Source organism: Sinohyriopsis cumingii, unplaced genomic scaffold (genome assembly GCF_028554795.1).
Source record: "Sinohyriopsis cumingii isolate HCF-2022 unplaced genomic scaffold, ASM2855479v2 utg000552l, whole genome shotgun sequence".
In the NCBI taxonomy this organism is placed as follows: Eukaryota; Metazoa; Mollusca; class Bivalvia; order Unionida; family Unionidae; genus Sinohyriopsis; species Sinohyriopsis cumingii.
This window is the reverse complement of record NW_028315908.1, coordinates 241347-262453: the sequence shown is the minus strand read 5'-3', so window position 1 is coordinate 262453 and position 21107 is coordinate 241347. Positions and strand designations below refer to the sequence as shown.

Below are 21107 nucleotides of genomic sequence, written 5' to 3'. Positions count from 1 at the left end.
CATTGCACATATGGCACATAGCCTAGGTAATGACATGTCACAGTGTGTGTAATTTTTTTTTTCTTTCCCAAACCATTTTAGAGCCGGACATTTTTTAAAATGAGGGTCCACCAAGATGATAATTTCGAGCTCACCTATCGTTGTACAGTAGTCCAGCTGAGAAACCGTCGTGTTCCTGTGTTCTATTTCCGTAATTTCCCGTGGCTTACTCTGCATAATGTATTAGCAAACTGAGCGGAGAATGCCAAAATGGTATGGTTAGGTAATTTACGGCAGAGCGACACGTCAAGGTGCTGAGGCTATTGTGGTAATGTCAATTGCCCAATGGCAAACGATGGGCACACCATGATAGCCAATCAGGGCCGGTTTAACTCTAGGCGAACTAGCGGCCGCCTAGCCCGCCAAGATTTGGAAGGCGCCAAAAACGAGCTACACTGTCAGGTTATTCGTTTATTATCATTAAATATGTAGACTAAATAACGAAATTATTGAATTATAAAGCCGAACATGTATTAATACTAATGAACAGTTTGTAATAAACGATGCCCGAGGGTGGTGTGGGATGGGGGCGCAAGTTGGAAGGTTCGCCTAAAGGCACCAAATACACTTGCATCGGCCCTGCAGTCAACCCAGGCTGATCCAATGGTAACATTTGAACCCACACCCTTTCGGTTGCGAGTTTGGTACTCTAATCATTAAGCAGGAGTCAAGGTAGTTTGGTGGAGCTTTAGAAGAAAGAGAAGACAAATTCTGCCTGTTACAAATTCCTAACTGGTTATATATGTATTATGATAACTGAAGAAATTACATTCCACACAGCATAAAAACAAGTACTTTGCTCAAGCGGGTCGGATCCGTGGTGGAGGAGGGCTTATGAGATGCCACCCTTCACTTCCCCAAAATAAAAATAAATTGGACATGGAACAACTAAAATGTTGCTAAGAGTAAACTTTCTTTACATTTCGATGGTTAAAGTTATGCACTCAAAACTCTTAAAGTGCGGCCACCAGGACCCACCTATATGTCTGCGTCAACCCCTCCACCAATACACAACGATACTAAACATATTGCTAAATTAACCCTTGCCAATGCAGAACATTCTCTTGCCATCATACCATATTATTTGCTATTATTATGAATATGTCATTGTGCTGTATTTGAAATAGCTAGAATAACCTAACCTTAATTTTAACGGAGTAGTGTATTACCCAATGTTTCCGCGAGGCTTACATGACCAGAAGTAATTTATTATTTAACAGCCCTATGCATTGTGGACTCCTGTGTTTGAATCCATATGTGCGACTAATCTATTTCCTAGTGAAAAGTGATGGTAGTTGAGGAAAACAAAGGTTTTTCTTGGTTTCTTCGAAAAGAATTTTCGACCGTTTTAAAGATACCATTCGGATCTGCTGATTGAAAGTACACATACTTGTCATATGATAAGAATCTATCTGTAGCTGGACGACTAAGAAATATGTATTGGCTAGTGTATTAAGAAAATTTTGTCAGTACGCCAATAAACAGCCGTTTTAATTAAGGACCAACCAAATAGCTTGACCAAAAAAAACCACAACAAAAAGCAAACTCTTGCTCTGATTGCACATGTCCAACCCCATCCTCCAGTCCCGGCCCCAAACAATTTTCTTTCATGAAATATTACGTGTGATAGTTTCACAAATTTACGCTCACTTTGATCCTGCTTGGATTATTCATGGGTCATGGGAAAAGTCTAGTTATGTCACAATTCTGGCGTAAAATGTCATGGTGTGTGTGTGTGTGTGTGTGTGTGTGTTTGAGGGAGAGAGAGAGAGAGAGAGACAGAGACAGGGAGAGAGACATAGACAGAGAGGGGGATTTAATTGTGTTCAAGATTTTACAAAATAAAATTGTATTGGTTTATGACTTTACTTTGAACTTGTCTACAGTTGAAATTGTACTGCCCAATAACACATTTCATGTAAATATCAGTCACTAGGTCATTAAACAATTACATTTGTTGAGTTCTGATTGAAAAAAATTCTAGATATGACATACTGCACAACAGACACACACACACACACACACACACACACACACAAGGTGTATCTCCTCCATACATGTTTAGAGACAAAGCTTGTTTAATCAAGTTAATTAGCACAATAACACTTTAATAATTCTTTAAGCGGTGATCTTGTCTCATTTTCACAAAATTCCTAAAACAAAATCCACAGACGGAGATTTTGCATCATCTTACTTATGATATTTCTCACAATATTTCGATTTTATTTAGAGTTATATATATAATACAAGGGCTGAAAAATAACTTTTTAATTTTAAAATCTGACACCTGGGATCCTTTTATTCTCGAAATTCAAGTTGAGAAATTATTTATGTTTGAGAAATTCCAAACATTTTCCGAATTATAGCAAGGCTATTTTCTGGTGAATGCATACAATTGTGACTGTTTTAGTCTTTGACTGTTTAGAGTTCAGTGAAAAACGCATAGTTCTAAATCTAAACATTATAAGGATGTTATTGAAAAGCGTAAAAGTGAGGACAACAATCTGACGTGTTTAGTGAAATAGCGGCCTTATTTAGCCACAAAGAAACTTCACCTTAGCCCAGTATCATGATTCTTTTGAGTTTTTTTAAGTTCAGGCTCATCATGAAAAAATCTAACCACAATTTCTCTTATATTCTTTGTTTATCTTAAAAAAATTCTGTTTAAATTCCTTCCAATCACCTTCTCTACACATGTATTTCGTTTCACTCACATATCGTTTAATTAAAATACAATTACTGATATTATCAGCACATACTTAGTACACTTTAATTAGTATTTGCGAGTTGTAAATTTTGCTATGTTAACACGTTACCATATCACTTTCTGTCTACCGCTCCGGTGGACTAGTGGTTAGAGCGTCCGCCTCGGATGCGGGAGGTCGCATGTTCTAACTCCGGCCGAGTCATACAAAAGACTTATACAAAATGGTACTAACAGGTGCCTCGCTAGGCGCTCAGCATTAAGAGGCTAGTGTATAGACTGGTCGGCCTGGTGCTGATCAAGATAATGTGACTGGATGGGACATCATGCTACATGTCTGCGGCATGATGCCCCAGTGTTAGACATCACTATAAACTGCCACACTGCAGACATCGTAGCGATATGACTGCAAAATTGTTAAAGCTACGTTAAGAATCCATATCACACACACGCTCACTTTCTGTCAGTCTGATTGGACTAAACAAGCCCACGAGTTCCATGAGCAGTTGTTTCATTATTGATTGTAACTTTGGGAATTTTTCTTGCCCCGTCTAGAAGATTCCACGTTATTTTACTATAAATATTAACATTTATTGCAGTCTTCTTTCCATCGGTAGCCGAATCGACAAAAACAAGAAAATGGAGGCTATCACAAAAAAAAAAAAACGCCCCGTATTGGTTACATACATCGGAATATTTCCCATTTACCATACATATAATTCTCCAAATGCCAAACGAAATCTAGAATGCAAGTAAAACCGCTTCGCCTAGTCAAATCGAAAATGTAGGAGAGTAAAAAAAATCCACCACGCTCTCCGAACTCGATCATACAGAGTCTATGCAGATAAGCGGCTCGCGGCCTATTGTAATGCAGACAGTCCATTCACATCGCTGATACCACATGGTATGGATATTGAAACCCATTCCAGGACAATCATGATTTAACGGACAACCTATAGGAGTAACTAAATGCAACTCTCTGCGGTAGTGTTAGCAAAATTTCGGCATCCATTTGTCATCCCTTCACATGAATATTCACCAATGGAATACCATTTCTCTTGCTTTATCCAGTACTTCATCAGTAGTGAACGTCCGTGGTTGAATTGAAACACTTTTCGGTTGTCAACAGTCTTATTGAAATTCATGTATATGGTGCCCCAAATACTGAAACTGACATGACCCAAGTTAACTATGTGACATCACACACAAATTTCATTTAGTTATCTAGTGTTGAAAAATATTGCTGTCCTTGTCAAGTGTTCTGTTAATTTAGAAGAACATGTGCTCCTTGAATTATGCATTATAAACTAAAGTAGAGTTTTAAATGTTACTAGTTATTGAATTGTGCAATATTGTTTCAAGTCGTATCTGAAAATATTTTATTTTTCATCCGCAAGAATTGACACGTGCACTGTCTGAGCTAGAATCAAATGAAATGCCAAAATATATTCGTTCTTCTTGTAATCTAGACTTTTTCCACTAAAATAAGTAATACAATTTATAATAAATGGAATCCCAAAATGGGTAATTATTTAATATTGAATTTCTGAAACGATCTAAATAATGTACAACTTTGAAAAGCTGAAAATTATTCAAATCGTTTAATAAGATCAGTATTAAATGATTACCCTGTATTTAACAGCTAGTTCGTAATATTTCACTTTAAACTTCATTCGGAACTTCTCTGTCAATAATAAGAAAGAAAAAATAACATACACCACCGAAAAAAATAAAACAACAGATTTTCATAATACGAAAGGTGTTGAAAACAACACTCGACATTTCAACATTAATGAAATACCATCACATTTACTTTTAATATTATTCCTGAAACCCTGTAATAAAATAAATAATTGAAGATATTTTCCAGTTGTCAATCCTATGGATCATACCTAGAATGTATGCCCATAGCTGCCCATCGGTTCTATCGGTATACTGGAGTGTATTGGAGCGGTAGCACCTCTGGCGTGGAAACAGTCGTGCCTCCTTTGGGGTAGCTCGCCCACCTTTGGTCCTCACATGCACCCAGCTCTCACATGTGGCTCCAGGAAGCTGTGACATGCGCAGCAGCCGCACCCTTGTAAACCACTTCGACTGGCGTGCTAAACCAGGTGAGGGTAGTCAACGGGTTTTAAATCTTCGGCGAGTCAGGGCTTGCCTACCCAAGCATGTGAAGACTGGATTCGACAGACTGCACGGAAGAAACCAATGGCTAGTTCAACGAGCAGAAAGGAGATTCCCGGCAATGCGCTGTGGACCTCAAAGAGCAGGACGAGGCATGTCGATGCTCCTGGTAATCCAGTCTATCCGATTCCATCTCCAGTCGTCTGAACATTGTTTTGTGACTGGATCCAGATGGTTTTGGACGAGAGAGTGAGGTCGACGACGCGCAACTCTTCCTCACTTAAAACCAAGTCAACGCGCAAGTCACTTGGTCATCCGTCTCCCCAAAGTCCTGTGGCGACAGACGAGCGACGAAGCAGCAGGTGTGAGTACACTGGCAGCCGTAGCCGAAAATTTGCACACAGCGGCACAGGCCATATGGTCGTTCTTTATTTACACGGAGCAGCAGTGGATTTCGGCAGGCCCTGAGCGACTGATCAGCCCGTTTTAGGATTCGCAATGTTCACCTCCATGGCATGAGGAAGAGGCTAGAAAAGGTGCCCTGACAATTGCCGCTTCATCATTCCCTTGCCAGCTAACTGCGGATGGAGGGGACCCTTTATCAGCGGTGGAAACACTACAAAGAAAAAGATGAAAATCGTTCCTCTCATCTCGACGCATAGAACGTTCGTACACTTTTGGACAGAAGTGATTCTGACAGACCTCAGCGGAGAACTGCCCTGATTGGCAACAAGCTAGCCAGATATAACATCGATATTTCAGCCTTGAATGGAACCCGCCTTACAGGAGAGGGCGAACTTTGTGAAAGGGGTGCTGGCTGCACCTTCTTTTGCTGCGGAAGAGGAAGCGAGATGCGACGTGAGGTTGGAGTAGGATTTGCAGTGAAGACAGATTTTGTTAACAAGCTAGCTGAACTTCCAAAGGGTGTGAATGACAGGATTATGACCATGAAACTCCCGCTGTCGAATGGAAAAAAGCATGTCACGATCATCAGTGTCTACGCCCCAACCACTGCCTATCCAGGTGAAACAAAGGACAATTTTATGAAGACCTCCACTCTATCATAACCTCTTTTCCCAAATCTAACAAGCTCATCACCCTTGGTGACCTCAGTGCAAGAGTCGGCTCTGACAACATCTCCTGGGAAGGGGTCATTGGAAAGTATGGTGTCGGCTACTGCAACAACAATGGTCTTGTATTGCTTAAGACCTGCGCAGAGCATGAACTGTTCATCAGGAACAGTCTTCCGCCTCCCTACCCGCAACAGAACGACATGTACGCATCCCCGATCTAAGCACTGGCATGTCATAGACTACGTGATAGTCGGGAAGAGGGATAGGCAGGATGTACGGGTGACCAAGTCCATGTGTGGTGAAGAATGTTGGACTGACCACCGCCTTGTAGTCTCCAAGCTAAAAGTCCGTATCCAACATAAAAGACGCCCACAAGGCAAGAAGATTCCAAAACGGCTGAACATCGACAAGTTGAAGAACTCGAACTCCAAATAGTCCATTGTCAGCACTCTAGAAAACCTTATTCAGTCCACCCCTCTGGACACCCAGAATGTCTAGGCAGCTTGGGCGACCCTTAGAGAGTTGGTCTACAACACCGCCACAGAGATCTTAGGGCCTTCCCCAAGAGAGCATAATGATTGGCATGATGAGAATTGCGAAAACATCAGGCAGATGTTGAATGAAAAACATAGCCTCCACAAAGCATACCTAAATGTTCCAAAGTCCACTTCAAAGAAAGATGCATTCAATAACATACACAGGACTGTTCAACAGAAACGTCTGCAGATGCAGGGCTCCTGGCTGAGTAACAAAGCTGACGAGATCCAAAGCTGCGCTGTTAAGCATCATATAAAGAGGTTTTCTGATGAGCTGAATGAAGTCTATGGCCCATCACCATTAGCGCCATCCCATCTCCTCAGTGCGGATGGGAACACACTGATGACAGACAAAGAGAAGATATTCGAAAGGTGGGCTGAGCACTTCAACTGTGTCCTGAACCTCCCAACATCTCAACATCCCGCCCAACATGCATCAATGAAGAAGCCATTGATCGGCTGCCCCAAGTGCCAGTCAATGAATCACTGGATGACCCACCAACCATTTTTGAGACCCAGAAAGCAATATTTATGGTCTCTAGTGGCAAGGCTCATGGCTCAGACTCAATCCCAGCAGAGATATACAAGGAAGGCGGTGCAGCTCTGACTGAAAAGCTGCGTCAGTAGTTTTATCTCATGTGTCAAAAAGAGACGATCCCACAGGAATTCAAGGATGCTACTGTTATACACCTGTATAAGCGTAAAGGAAATCTTCAGGCTTGTGACAACTACCGAGGTATCTCTTTGCTCTCCATCGCAGGCAAGATACTCGCCAGGTTTCTCCTCAACCGTCTCACCTCGTAATTTGACCATGGTCTCCTACCCAGCGAGTACTTCCACCTTCAGCTCTGCTACCATCCCATGTCCACAATGCCACAGAACATTCAGGGCGCACATCGGCCTCATCGGCCACCTACGCACCCACAGACCATTTGTTCACGGTAAAACACTGGATGACTAAAGTGGTCCTCATTGACTTGACGGACGAACTAATATGGAAGTTAGGATTAATTGAAAAGCTACGAGTGCTGATGGTACAGTTAGAATTTTAAAGAAACATAATTACCTAGGTTTTCCTCACTGGTTATCCTGTTTATTCAAAAAGACTTTGTTTATCTTACGTATTGTTTAAAGAATGTATAAACATCGACGATACAATGGTTTTGTTGTCAGAGAAGATCGAAGATTGAGCACCAACATCCCCAAATGGCCTTAAAAAGAGAAGAGTACCAATGCACAAAATACAGGTAAGTAAGATTTGGTCATATCTTGAATATGTGGAATTTCCATGTGTCCAGTAAAGCATCAGTTCCTTCGGGTGACTCTTGCTTTAAATGTATTTCCATTATGGCTAATTTCACCTCTAAATAAGCAAAAGCTTTATGTTTCGTAAATGTCACAGTTTAGATGATCCAAAAAAATTGCAAAAAAATAGGGACTTGCCCATGTTTTGCAACAGTGTTCTTTATTTATATCAGGCATGTTCGACTTCCTCCAGTGTGTGGTGTGGATAGTGATTTTTCAATGTATACATACGATCTAAATATAACTGAATAAATCCAGAATAAAGGTCGGTTGTGACCTGAATGACATGGATTGCAACTGCTTAATTTATTAGAACGAAAAAAAATTAAAATAATGATCACTGTTGTTTTTATTGTAAAGTCTTGTGAAGGTTACATTGATGAATTACTTATGCCTTCCACTGGTTTAATTGTCACATAGTCACACAGGAATTAATACACACCCACTGAGCCAGTGATATACTGCAGACAATGCATGTGAGCTTAGCATGAGGTGACACAGCAATTCATTATTATTCATGAATGACAATAGAGTGTTATTTATAGACAGCCACTGAAATACATAGATTATAAATAGTACTGTTTCTCATTTCCAAGATCATGTTTATTGATTTATACACAAAGATACAGCGTAGCACATATAAGTATTATTGTTTCTCATTTCCTAGATCATGTGTATTGACATATACATAAAGATAAAGCTTAGCACATATAAACATTATTGTTTCTCACTTCCCAGATCATGTGTATTGATTTATACACAATGATAAAGTTTAGCACATAGAAAAATTATTGTTCCTCATTTCCTAGATCATGTGTTTTGTACACAGTGATAAAGGTTAGTACACAAGTGTGCAGACAATATTTCTATGGGTGGTGGAAAAATGAAATGGGGCATCATCAGAGGACTAAATATTAATCAAGTTACCGGTATCTGTAAGTAAATTATATCCAGGAGCTTCTTTACTCAAGTTTTTGTTATGCAAATTAGACAAATAACTTAAAGGTAGATCTATTTGTTTTTCTTACAAGCCTTTTGGGCATCTTACTTTGTAAATAAATGGGACCTAATCTAGAATTGGAGGTCCCCATGCATATGGTTGTTCAATTTTTTATATATATTTTGAACACAAAACCATCCAATCAGACAAAGCAGTATAAACTGTTTAAACATAGGTTACTTACCCAATATATTACACCTGTTTCTAAGCATGATGTTCTTTTCAACTGCTGCTGCTGTATATTCTGTTGATAACAATTTGCAATAAACTCTTTTAATTCATTATTGCATATAAAACCTCACTGCTTAAAGTCCTGTTTTCATGTGATATGGTGTGACTTGGTATATGTGATGCTAGTTATCCTAAGATGTAGAGCCCATTTGTTAATACATCACCAAAGTAATTAATTTTGATGACACTGTATGATACAAAATCTTGTGTCTTCTGTTTTAGTACTGATGCTAATAGTCGTTTGAAAATGTTGACATGAGTTTGGGTATGTTAATGTTTTGCTTACTAAAGTTTATTATATTCTGTTCTGTACTATTTTATTTAGTTCTGTTCTATTCTAGCCAAAACTGAAATATCATTAATTCATTATGGTTGTTGTTAGATGAAGATGAAGTCTGAAGATCTCAAATTGACCTTATGAAACTTTCCAAAGAAACAAGGTACAGTAAATCACAAGATTTAAGTAAGTGTGAACAGAACATTCTTAAGCTTGCTACAATTATATGATGAAACTATATATATATATATATATATATATATATATATATATATATATATATATATATATATATATGCCCATAATCTTCTACCTCGGAAAAGTCACATACAGGCATTTTAACTACAATGAATCAGGGTTAATATGTATGCAGTCAGTTTTAAGGTGTATTGTATCTTTAGACTCAGGCAGTATCACAATGCGTTCCCTTTATTCCAGTCAAAACGTTCTGATGCCACTTCATTTCATTAGCTCGCCTGGCCATTATGAATTAAGCTTATGTTATCCAACATGCTTATGTCAGTAACTACATATTAGCTGTTTGGCTGCCATAATGTCTAATCCAGTTTTAATCGAATTTGGAATAAAAATGATATCATCTATATTTAAGATGAGTTTAAATATAATCAACAAAATTTACACCTAATAATAAGGTGATTTTGCATCTGGATGGCTGATATTGTTTCCTCTCTGGAGGCCACATTTCTGATCCCGTTTTAATCAAACTTGGAATAAATTTTATATCAATATTTCAGATGAGTTCAAATATGGGTGACATTCATTATTAACAATCTGGAGATAATATTTCTGTTTTGATCTTGTTCAGACTTGATCTTTGCATGTAAGTTGATGTCATCGGTATGTGAAATGAAATCAGATATAAGCAATATAGACACATAGTAATAAGGTTATCTCAAATATGAATTTTGATCAGACATAACTAATACCAGAAGAACTGAAACCATTTACGTATGATTGATATCCATGTATATAAGTGATATGATTTCTTACCTAATTGTCTGAGCTGTTTACCACTCTGTAGGCCATATATCACATTCTGTTGCTGTTAAACTTTGAATAGATATCTATGTCATCAAGATTATCAAAACATTTGAAATGTCAGCTACATATATACAGGGGGCCCCGAGTGGCCGAGTGGTCTAAAGCACTCATTGTTACAGATCACTGCCAATGTCACCTCTTTCTTCATGGGTTCGAGTCTCAGGCTCAGCCGTTGTGGGTATGTGAGAAAGATTGGCAGTAATAAGCTTCTCAGGAGAAGGTGGTTCTTTGCAGGGTTTTCCCTGGTTCTTACTCCATCATTGATATTGTCCATCATGTATAGCCTGTCTTGAACTGAAAAATGGTGTTAAACCCTATAACAACAACAAGAACAACAACAACAACAACATATATACATATAAATGAGGTGAGGTCCTGTAATGGTTGAATTTTTAACCTTCACCAAGCCATGGTTCTGATCTGATTTTTAGCAGCTAGAATGTATGCTCATTATAATCGTGAAGCTCTTGATTGAATGAAAGACATCCATGAATATTAATCAGGTGTTCTTGCATCTGTTTAGTTGAGCTTGAGCTTGTTAACATTGAAAAGCCGTAATGAGCTGATTTTGATTAAAGTTGGAACAAATGTTTATATTATCAAGATCTATGACACTTTTTGAATTTGAGTGATGTTCATATTCCGATAAGGTAATTTGGCATCTGATTGGAATATATTACTTCGTGATGATTTTTGGCAAGTTAGGCCAGGAGCAAGCTCGTTTAAATATTAATTAGGTCATCTGGTGTTCGATTCGCTATGATTTATGTACTGCTCTTACAACTCTGTAATCTGATCAGATATAAATTAAAAACAGTAAGTAGGTTTATATTTTCAAGACGTTTGGCAAGTTTTATTATTAGTGAGATCTGAACATATTATTGAAGTCATATTGAATCTGACAAGTTTAATTACGAATGAAATCTATGGATATTAGTGAGATGGTCTTACACTCAACTGATCGAGCTTAAGTTACTGTATATACTTGCTTATAAGTTGAGTCAAACTGCAAACAGCAAAGATTCTGATCTTCTGTAGCATAATGTGCCTGTAGAACAGGGTCTATGTTGTTTGTTACACTGACTACTCCTAACAAACTGCACATACCTTTTTTTCATTATGCAATGGCAGATCTGGGTATGTGTAGTTTGCATTTGGGTTCCTCTTATAAGTGAGTACATATGGTAGCACTCTAAACTCTTATTCATGAAGCAGTCTTATTGGGATTGAAGATGTGGTCTTATATCATCAAGGTTCTGTTTGATAATGACTGATAGTCATGAATATTTATGAGGTAAATCTTGTATCTGATTGGCCAAGCTTGTTATCACTCTTGAAGTTTCATTTATGAATTGTTTTTGATCCAGTTTGTTATGTGGGCTTATATGATCAAGATCTAAGATGAATTCAATGATGAGCAATATCAACATATTTTAATGGCATCAGACTGACTTAGATTGTTACCACTCAGGAAATTTTGTATATAATTGGCATTCTCAGATTTGATAAGCTGGATTAACCAGTATGAGGAGTTTGATGAGGTGATCTTGCCTCTAACCTTGTTTCCATACTGTGGGCTGCATTTGTAAACACAATTTGATTAAACTTGGTGTGAAAGAAATTTGACAAGTTTTCTTAGTAGCTACATCTGAGCAGATTGTTGAAAGTTATCAGAGCTGGGTGACTGAGCTTACTTCTACACTTGCAGATGTAAGTGAAATATATTCAAACCTGACTGTTATGTCATTAATCCATGTAAACAATCTCAGGCCCACTTAAGCCTCTTCATCTATAGTCCTACAGTAATATATAGGGCATAGAATAACTTATGCTCTTTCATACCATTTTGGAGCCCAGCATAAAGATGTCAGATTCTTTTAGAAGGAATTTTGTCTTCTGCCCCAATAGATTAAAAACTTCCCTACCTTAAAATATCTGCAATATTGCAAAAATCTTTGGTAGAATAAATTCTAATACTGCTGTGCCCCAACTGTTTTGAAATTCGATGATTTGACCTGGTTGTTGGTTGTATATTATGTAAGGATTTTTTTATCAAGAATGATTGCATGTATGATAAAATGCCCTGATAGCTGTATTTCAGTTTGTATGTATAATAATTTAAAATTTGTTTTTCTTCATTACTTTTAATTTTCCATTTCAGATGACATCTCAGACAAGTCCTCCAGAATCACTTCGTAAAGATTTGATTGAATATGCACCTTTTGATGAAGCAGTAAAGTTGGTGAAGGATACATACAAACTTGAAGTTGAAGCTAACCAATTAAAAAATGAATTCAAGATAAAAGCAAATGGGTTAGAGCTATTGGAGTTGGTAGTTGACCTAATGACATCATGGTTAGAAGGAAAAAAGAAGAGAAAGGGGAATAGCATTGAGGATAGGATTAAGACCACACAAAAAACCCATTGCTGGATATTTCAGATGGTCATGTTCAGTGGGTGTTTTGGGGCAATACTGCCTCAGAATTATGATTAGATATGAATTATGCAGAGGAGGTAGAAAATCTCCATTCATTGGTAGATGTAAGGCCTGACAAGAATGCTAATCTGTTATATATAACCTGCAAGTGTGAGGTTTATGATAATGTGAAAGATACAGTGGAGAATGTGTAAACTCTAGTAACATCAGGCCAGGCTGAGTCAGACAAGTCAAAGAAATCAGACAGCAAAAATTCAAGTCAGAATGATGATTCCGAACCAAAATAAAAGGTAGTAAAGATGGTAAGGAAGAAGAGATAAAAGTTAAAGATGACAAACATGTTTCACTTGGAATCAAAAGCAGGGAGTAATGATTCCAAAAGAAAACGTAGTGATGATACTATGCAAGCAGAGATAAAAGGGAAAGGTGACATACTTACATCTAGCTTTAAATTAACTGCAGGGAATGGAGGTAGTAAAGTTATTAAGGAAGTAGAGATAAAAGGAAACAATGGCAAAGGTACATCTAGCTCTGACTCAAAAATTGGGAGTGATACCCCAGAGAAATCAGAAACATCAACTGGTAAGGCTGAAAATGTAAAACCAATTGCTTCAAGCCAGTCAGTAGGTTTGTCTGGAGGTCAGAATGTAACCCCTCTTTTAGAAGGGCCAGATTCTGTGTCAGACCAGTCATCACCTAAGTCGTGTTCTGAGGATAAAAGCACAGATGATGATACAGTTCTCTTTCGTACAGCTTATGGTGGCACTAAAGTCTTTGTGTATGAGGCATCTATTGTCATCCTGCCAGGTGTCAGTGCTATTGTCAATGCTGCCAATGATCGTCTTTGGCATGGTGGTGGTGTGGCCTACCACATTTCTAAGGCTGCAGGTGGTGACAAGAGTAAGCTTGAGAAGGAATGCCGAGATTATATTGAACATAATGGGAAGATAGCTGTGACAAGGAACTTTGCATCGTCAGCTGGTAACATGCCATATGAAGGCGTCATACATGCAGTGGGACCCATTTGGTCAGATTACAAAGTAAAGGACGACTGTGTAATATACTTGTATACAACTATCATAAATGTCCTTGAGGAGGCTGACAAGAGGAAATTTTCAAAGATTGCTCTGCCTGCCATCAGTTTCGGTAAATCAAAATCATCAAAATTAATATTAATGTACTATGATAAAAACTTGGACTTGCATTTCATTTTAGCCACAAGTATGTAATCTTAATGTTCAAATTCTGGCAAAATCACAATGGAAGTAAACAAGAAATAATGTGTGTGTGTGTGTGTTTGTGATTTGGATTTTTAATGTAGATTAAACAAGTTTTCAGTCATATTGCTACCATGTCTGCAGTGTGGCAGTTTATAGTGATGTCTGGCACTGGGGCATCATGCCACAGACATGTAGCATGATGTCCCACCCGGTCACATTATCCCGACATCAGACCAACCAGCCCTAACGCTAACCTCTTAACGCTGAGCACCTAGCAAGGCAGCTGTTAGACCGTATTTAGAAGCCTTTGGTATGACTCTGCCAGGGTTCAAACCCTCGACTACCGCATCCGAGAAAGACACGTTAACCACTAGGCCACCGGAGCCGTCTCAAGAAATAACAGAAAATAGTCTAAGACTCAATTAGGTTAACGTACATCTTAGGCTGAACAAGTTCATTTGCCTATAAAATTAGGTAGATAAACATGCTTACTGTTGACAATAATGTTAAGCAGGCCTAATTGAATACAAAATATTTTTGAGACACACTTTTTTAACCATTTTTTTATACATATTGCATGAAAAATAATCAAAAGTTATTTTGTCATTAGAAAAATTATGTAATAATGAAATAGTGCAATACTTTACTGGGAATTGTTACAATTTGTCTTAAAACTTTTAATTTTAGACCTTTATTATAAAATGGGTGGATATAATTTCCCCAGATGCACAAGCATGTATGATTCAATATGGTAATCTAACTGCATTGCTGGAGTTAGAGGATACTGGCTATGGTAGAAGATACTTTATTCCCTACATTACTTTTGCTGTGTGTATAAATCGTGGCTGTGTTAATTAGAAATAAAGAATATTAATATCATAAAAATAATTAATAGAGAATTCAAGCTTTCATAACAAGTTGATCATCCCTCAAACATTGATCGTAACCTTTATTAAGTTTCAAACACTTTTAGCTTCAGTTGGCTGTTTTAATTGTCTTTCCAACATGAATCATTTACAGATCACATTCTACTTGGACTAAACACTAAGACTTAACATTAAATTTGAAGGTATTTCTGCAACTTGTCTAGCTTGGAAGCATCTGTCCCAGTAAAGTTCACAAACACCATAAATGAGTTTACTGGTTATTTCTGCCACATTAAAAAACAATTGTCAAATTTAAATATTCGGGGTATAAGCCAAACAATACTGCTATAAAGCTTACAAATTCAAATGGTTGTTTGATGGATTGACACTCAAGATACAGCCTTGCCTAATGAAAATATAGACTTTCCAAAACAATCCCAAAACAATATTGCAAACCAAAATCATTAATTAACTCCCTTTCTTTGGCAAACAACAACTATTCCAGGAAAGCATCTTAAATTTAATAAAATATTTCTTCACAAAATCAATGAGGTCACTTTTTATTGCTACCTGCCATACTGCCTGATAAATGACTCTGTCACATTTTGATGTAGAATGATGTAGAATGATTAATTAATGGCAGGCGTTATAGGTACTTCATGGGTGATTTGAATCATTATATCAATTAATATACAGAACCACAAACATTGACTATTATTACATCAATTGTTGAGTTGATAATGCTTATGTTACAATGCAGATTACTAACATAATATTGCTCACTGTTTCCTAGTTTGTCACCGATAACAATGACATTGTACCAACCCTACTTCTGTTTTCTGATATTATAGGTCTGTTTCAGTTTTGGAGTAAATACTCAAGGTAAATTATTACTCTTATAATCTCTCTCCCTGATAGAAGTTAAATATGTCAAGTACATGATTAGCATAACTGCCATATTCCCAGACAGTGTTGGATTTCTTAGGACCTAAAAACTGTTTTGAGGTCCCAAGGCAGGGTCACAGTGCATGACCTAAAATACACTGTTGTCTAATTGATTATGATGCAGTTTTTTCACATACTCCAAAAGAAAATGAAGGAGGTAGAGCATCACAACCGTATGGTTGTAACCTCTTTTAAGGCAGGTTGAGCATCCCGTCAGTGGAGTACTCCATCCTTTCATTAGGATGAGCACTGCAGTACATATGGTGCTTCTGGCAGCATGTTGCCCTCCTTCTGTTCGGGAGACAAAACACCACCCAGTGATAATGAGTTGAAGACGAGGTCTTCCCCATCTATCACCCTGTGCAGGATTCCCAATCTATTCACAAGACTCAGACTAGGGTCGGGGACTGCATCGGTTTCTCCTGTCCCCAATTATACCTGTGTACCCATATCGGATGTGGGGCCTTCAACTTCACGGAATTTGGTCCATTATGCACCCGAATGTTGTGAACCATGCCTTCACAGTTGAAGTGATGCTGCGGTTGATATCACCTCATCACCAGGTGGCTTCGTTTGGAAGGTTTTAGGTGGTATATCATTGAGGGGAGACTGATGTTCTTGTCTTCCCTCTCTAACTCATGAGGAACCAGGGACCATGGCACAGAGTGCTCCTGTGCTCCTTCCATCAATGGACATTGTGTTTCCCAGCCACTCTCCAGCTAAGAATGTCATTGATAATGATGATGATGACAATGCACTCTCTCTGTCTCATCATTGACTTAAGTGAGATTTAGACAGTGGCTGTGGCAATGACACCTTCTCTCAGGCCCAACCCTTCAGCTCAGGTGGATGTGGAAGAGGAGGTGTGGTTCTTTCATAATGTGGCAAACAAGGCTTACCATCTATTACCGCCGGACTTGTGTACACAACCACCTGAGACACAGTCCATAAGGATCCTTTCCATTCTGGGAAAGATCTCTAGGGTACAAGCTGAAACAAACCTCTTATTTCTCCCACATTAATGATACATCCACCACAGAAGGAATATTATGGAGGTATTCACAAGCCTAGTGTAGGTCAACAAAATTGTACCCCATTTCCTTCTTCCAGCTACAAGGTAATTCCCCAATGTGGTCTATCAAACCTCCATCTTTGTAAACCAATGCAACCAAAGTGGGTATTTCTATGGAAGCCTAAACGTACCTTCCCATCAAAATAATTGATGCCATGGAACAGGAAACTGATTCATTGTAGCCATAGTTTTGTATGTCACCCTATTCTCAGATACTTCCTTTAGTATGTTGAGTTAGGCCTCTTTGAATCCAGCCGTATTACTCCCTGCGCAGGATGCTGTAGTCAGGCATCTCGGCATGCACTCTGTTGCTGTGGCATTATTGGCAGACGGTATGCACATCAACCATGACATTGCGTGGACTACTGGAAGGTCTTGATTAGCTACAGTAAACCTAAGAGCTGCTCGTCTAGAAGCAGAGATCCTCTTGGGGCGTCATTCCTAACCTGGCTTCTCCAGCCTTGCTGGATCACCAACATTGATTTATCTCTCCACGACCGATCCACTGCAATCGACCAGGAAACACGATCATGTAAATTGCCCTCAGGAACCATCTGCAAATTTTTCCAGCAGGGGCAAGCCCATTCCATATCCTCCACTTCTGCTAGACCACTTTCTTATCAGGTTCACGGTGACCAGGTCACCATAGATCTGTGAGGAAATTCTCTGACCCTCCTTCCTTTCCTACTAGCAGGTAAGGGGGGCGGGAGGAATAGCCCTAGCAAAATAACCCTATCTCCTGCTGTTCATGCATCCCAGTAAGTTCTCGCCCAGGCCTCTTCGGGGCTTGGTCAAGCATTACGAGATGGTGGGTGGATCCTATTCATTGTAAACGAAGGTTATCTTCTATAGTTTTGGGAACAACCCCCACTATCAACTTCTTTCCCCATTGAGGGAAGAGGTGTACACCTTTTTGCAGAGAGGACATTTGATAGGGTCTTGAACAATCCCTATACTCCCGAATCTTCCTGGTCATCTAGAAAAGTGGGAAATTGCAAACCTTAGTAAATCTCTGCCCACTCACTGAGTTTCTGTTGGAGGAAACATTCTAGAAGGAAACAGCCTCCTCAATCCAGAACACTCTTCTTTCGATTGGGCCGTCTCCGTCAACTTTCAGGATGCATATTTGCACATCCCCTTCTTTCCTCCACATCGCAAATATTTTATTTTTAGGTAGACCAGGAGATGTTTCAATTCTGGGTTCTGCCATTTGGAATGTCTTCAGTACCCAGTCTTCAACTGGATAATGGGATTGGTAGCGGTCTACCTCCGAATGCAGGGAACATTGACTCTCTAGAATTTCAATGACAGACTAATCAACAGTGTTCAAGTTTAGTCTTTTCATCAGGATCTGTTCCGCTCTTGGTCCACTTTAACTCAGTTGGGTCTCTTACCCAACCTCAAAGTTGGAATCTCTTCCATGGCAAGTCTCTGTTTATGTTGGGATGAACTTTCTCACAACTAAAACTTGGTCCTGGAGCAGGCAGATCGAATCCTGGCTCTCCTAGAGATACTACAAGCAAACCGTGTTGTCTGCCCACCTTTATCTTTCCCTTCTCAGAACCTTGAATGCCACATGCATCCTTTACATTTCCATCTTCTTGCAAATTGGAAGCCGCACAGAGATTCTCTATCAACCTTAAGTCACCTAGGACTGATTTTTCACCACCATTGCTTGGTTGATGAATTGAGACAGATTCCTGATTGGGTTTTCATGTACTCACCTGATCCCCAATACTATAAGTTCTCCGATTCCTCAGATTCCAGTTGGGTGCTCATTTAGAGCTTGAGGGCAAAATTATCCACAGTTCTTTGACTCGGGAAGAATTGTCCCTCCACATCAACAACCTAGGAATGAAAGCAGCATTTCTAGCACTGCAGTGGTGCATCAACATAATAAGGGGCAGATGTGTTATGGTCTCCTCAAACAACAAGTCCATCTAAGCATATCTACAATGTCAAGGAGGCACACACGCCCCTTCCCTTTGGGTGGACGTCTGGAACCTCGTCTTCTGGGCAGCCTAAGAGAATGTCACAATCTGAGTTCTCCAGATTCCGGGTAAGATAAATATATTAGTGGACAGTCTATTCAGAACAAATCAAGCCTTCCTCAGCAAGAGAATGGGCTCTTCACCACTTGGTAACATTGTCCCTGTTTTCCCTCAGGGGAAGACCTCTAGTGGACCTGTTTGTGACCAAGTTCAACAAACGTTCCTTAAGTGTCTGTCCCGAATTAGAGAGAACGGGCAGTCGATATGTTCAACTACCAGTGGGATCACCTGTTCTCATAGGCCTTCCCACCCTTCCGACTGTTACCAAAAGTTCTGCAATGAGCCTGAACTTCTCTCCTCAGATCGGGGCCCCGAGTGGCCGAGTGGTCTGACGCACTCTCAGTTACGGATCACTTCCATCTCACCTCTGTCTGTGTGGGTTCGAGTCTTGGATTCAGCCAATGTGGGTAGGTGAGAAAGCTTGCCAGTAGCTTCTCGTGGGTCGGTGGTTCTTTCCGGGGTTTTCTCGGGTTCTTCCTCCACCATCAATACTGGCCGCCATGTATAGCCTATCGTGTGCTGAAAAATGGCGTTAAACCCTACAACAACAACTCTCCTCAGATCATTCTCATCAACAGTTTGTGGCCCCAGCGATCATGGTCCATCGACCTCCTTGACCTGTTGATATATTGACACAGGCCTCTACCTCATAGGAGAGATCTCTGTCATTATACCTATGATCCCTCCTCCACAACATCCTACATTCTCCACCTTCTTGTCTGGCTCATCTCTAGCATTCTGTCTGCTAGAACAGATTTTTGGTTCGAGTTACTAGTTGCATTATTCAGACCAAGAGAACTTCTACTTCCAAGGTCTACGATGCCTGGTGGAGAATCGTCTGCATTTGGTGCAGTAGGAACACGTTTATCCTCCCTACCCCCCAACTTCATTGCTGATTTTCTTTTGTTCCTTTGTAAGATCAAATGATTTTCGGTATCTATTCTTAAGGGCTATTGAGCTACCATCAACGTGATGCTCTTGTCTGGTGTTTTGGGTTCCAGAGACATGTCTCCCACATTCTTACGCCCAGATGGAATCTTGTTTCTTATGGTCTTTAACCAACCCCCATGTGAACCACTTAGTGAAGCTTCCTTCCGCAAGACAAGAAGTGAGAATCCTGCCTTGTCTATCGAGACTGGCTGTATCTGGTTTCTAGCTGGTTGCACCCTCCCATTAGGTAGGTTGCGCATGGCATTGGCGGGTTGCACCCTTCTCTTAGGGAGGTAGAACGTCATGACAGCAGGTTGCACTCTCCCATTAGGGAGATGGAGCACCACAACCATGGGTTAAACGCTCCCATTAGGGAGGTAGATCACTGCAGCACATATTTGTGTTTCTCAATAGGGCCTGTTGTTACAACACAGTATGGGGCTTAGAGATACCTCAACCTTCTATTGATGGACCTCGCCCTCTATGGTGAGTACGACTCAGGTTCTCTATTTTTGATCAGCTTGACTAGAGCATCAGCCTACCCAACTAACGGACAAGCTCAGCTATGCAATAACGGAAGGATTTGTAATTGCTACTGTTAAAATGTAGATTTTTGGCAGGTAAAACTAATTTTAATTATGCAATACTTATGTGAAGCTATGGCCGAATGCCCTCTTCCCACCCCACTCTGATGTCTTGCATAATTGTTTGTGAAAAGATGACATATAATATCTGCCTTCTGCATATAACCATGTGACATATAGAATAGTGTGCAACATAAGAGAGTGGAGTACAAAATGTCATTCTGAAATTTTCTCAAATTGACGGTTAGTTTTGACACAAAAATAGGTTAGCTATGCAATAGTGGAAGGTAAGTATTGTATAATTAAACTTAGTTTTACCCACCCCAAAACTACATATCACCTCAAAATACCCAGAGATAAAATTTGCCCTATAATATTAAATTCAAATTCTGAATTTTAAAAACCTGCCTTAAGATCTTTGTGTCGCACTTAATGATGAACCTGTTTTTGAAAGTGACAGAAGATGACATACAGAAAATAATGATGGTATAAAAGCATCATTTTATTTGGAATATGCTTTTTGTTTTAAAAAAATCAGGAAGTCTGGATTTTTAAGGACACTTTCATCACTTTACTTGACTACATAATGCAGAGGAAATAGCTAAATGTCTTCTTAAGGACAAACAGAATAAGTTAATTCAGGCTGGTCTT

General features: G+C 39.3%; 2 protein-coding genes across 3 annotated transcripts in view; both read left to right on the top strand.

Annotated features, from left to right (window-relative positions):
* The window catches only part of LOC149773802 (arsenite methyltransferase-like), a 248677-nt gene that overhangs the window by 167155 nt on the left and 60415 nt on the right, over window positions 1-21107 (top strand). The gene's annotated exons all lie outside the window — the stretch shown is intronic.
* LOC149773805 (uncharacterized) lies at window positions 9152-14017 on the top strand. Its single transcript, XM_089945992.1, has 2 exons — window positions 9152-9452; window positions 12513-14017. Exon 2 carries the CDS (start codon window positions 13118-13120, stop codon window positions 14015-14017), a length of 900 nt encoding a protein of 299 aa, XP_089802118.1. The 5' UTR covers window positions 9152-9452; window positions 12513-13117.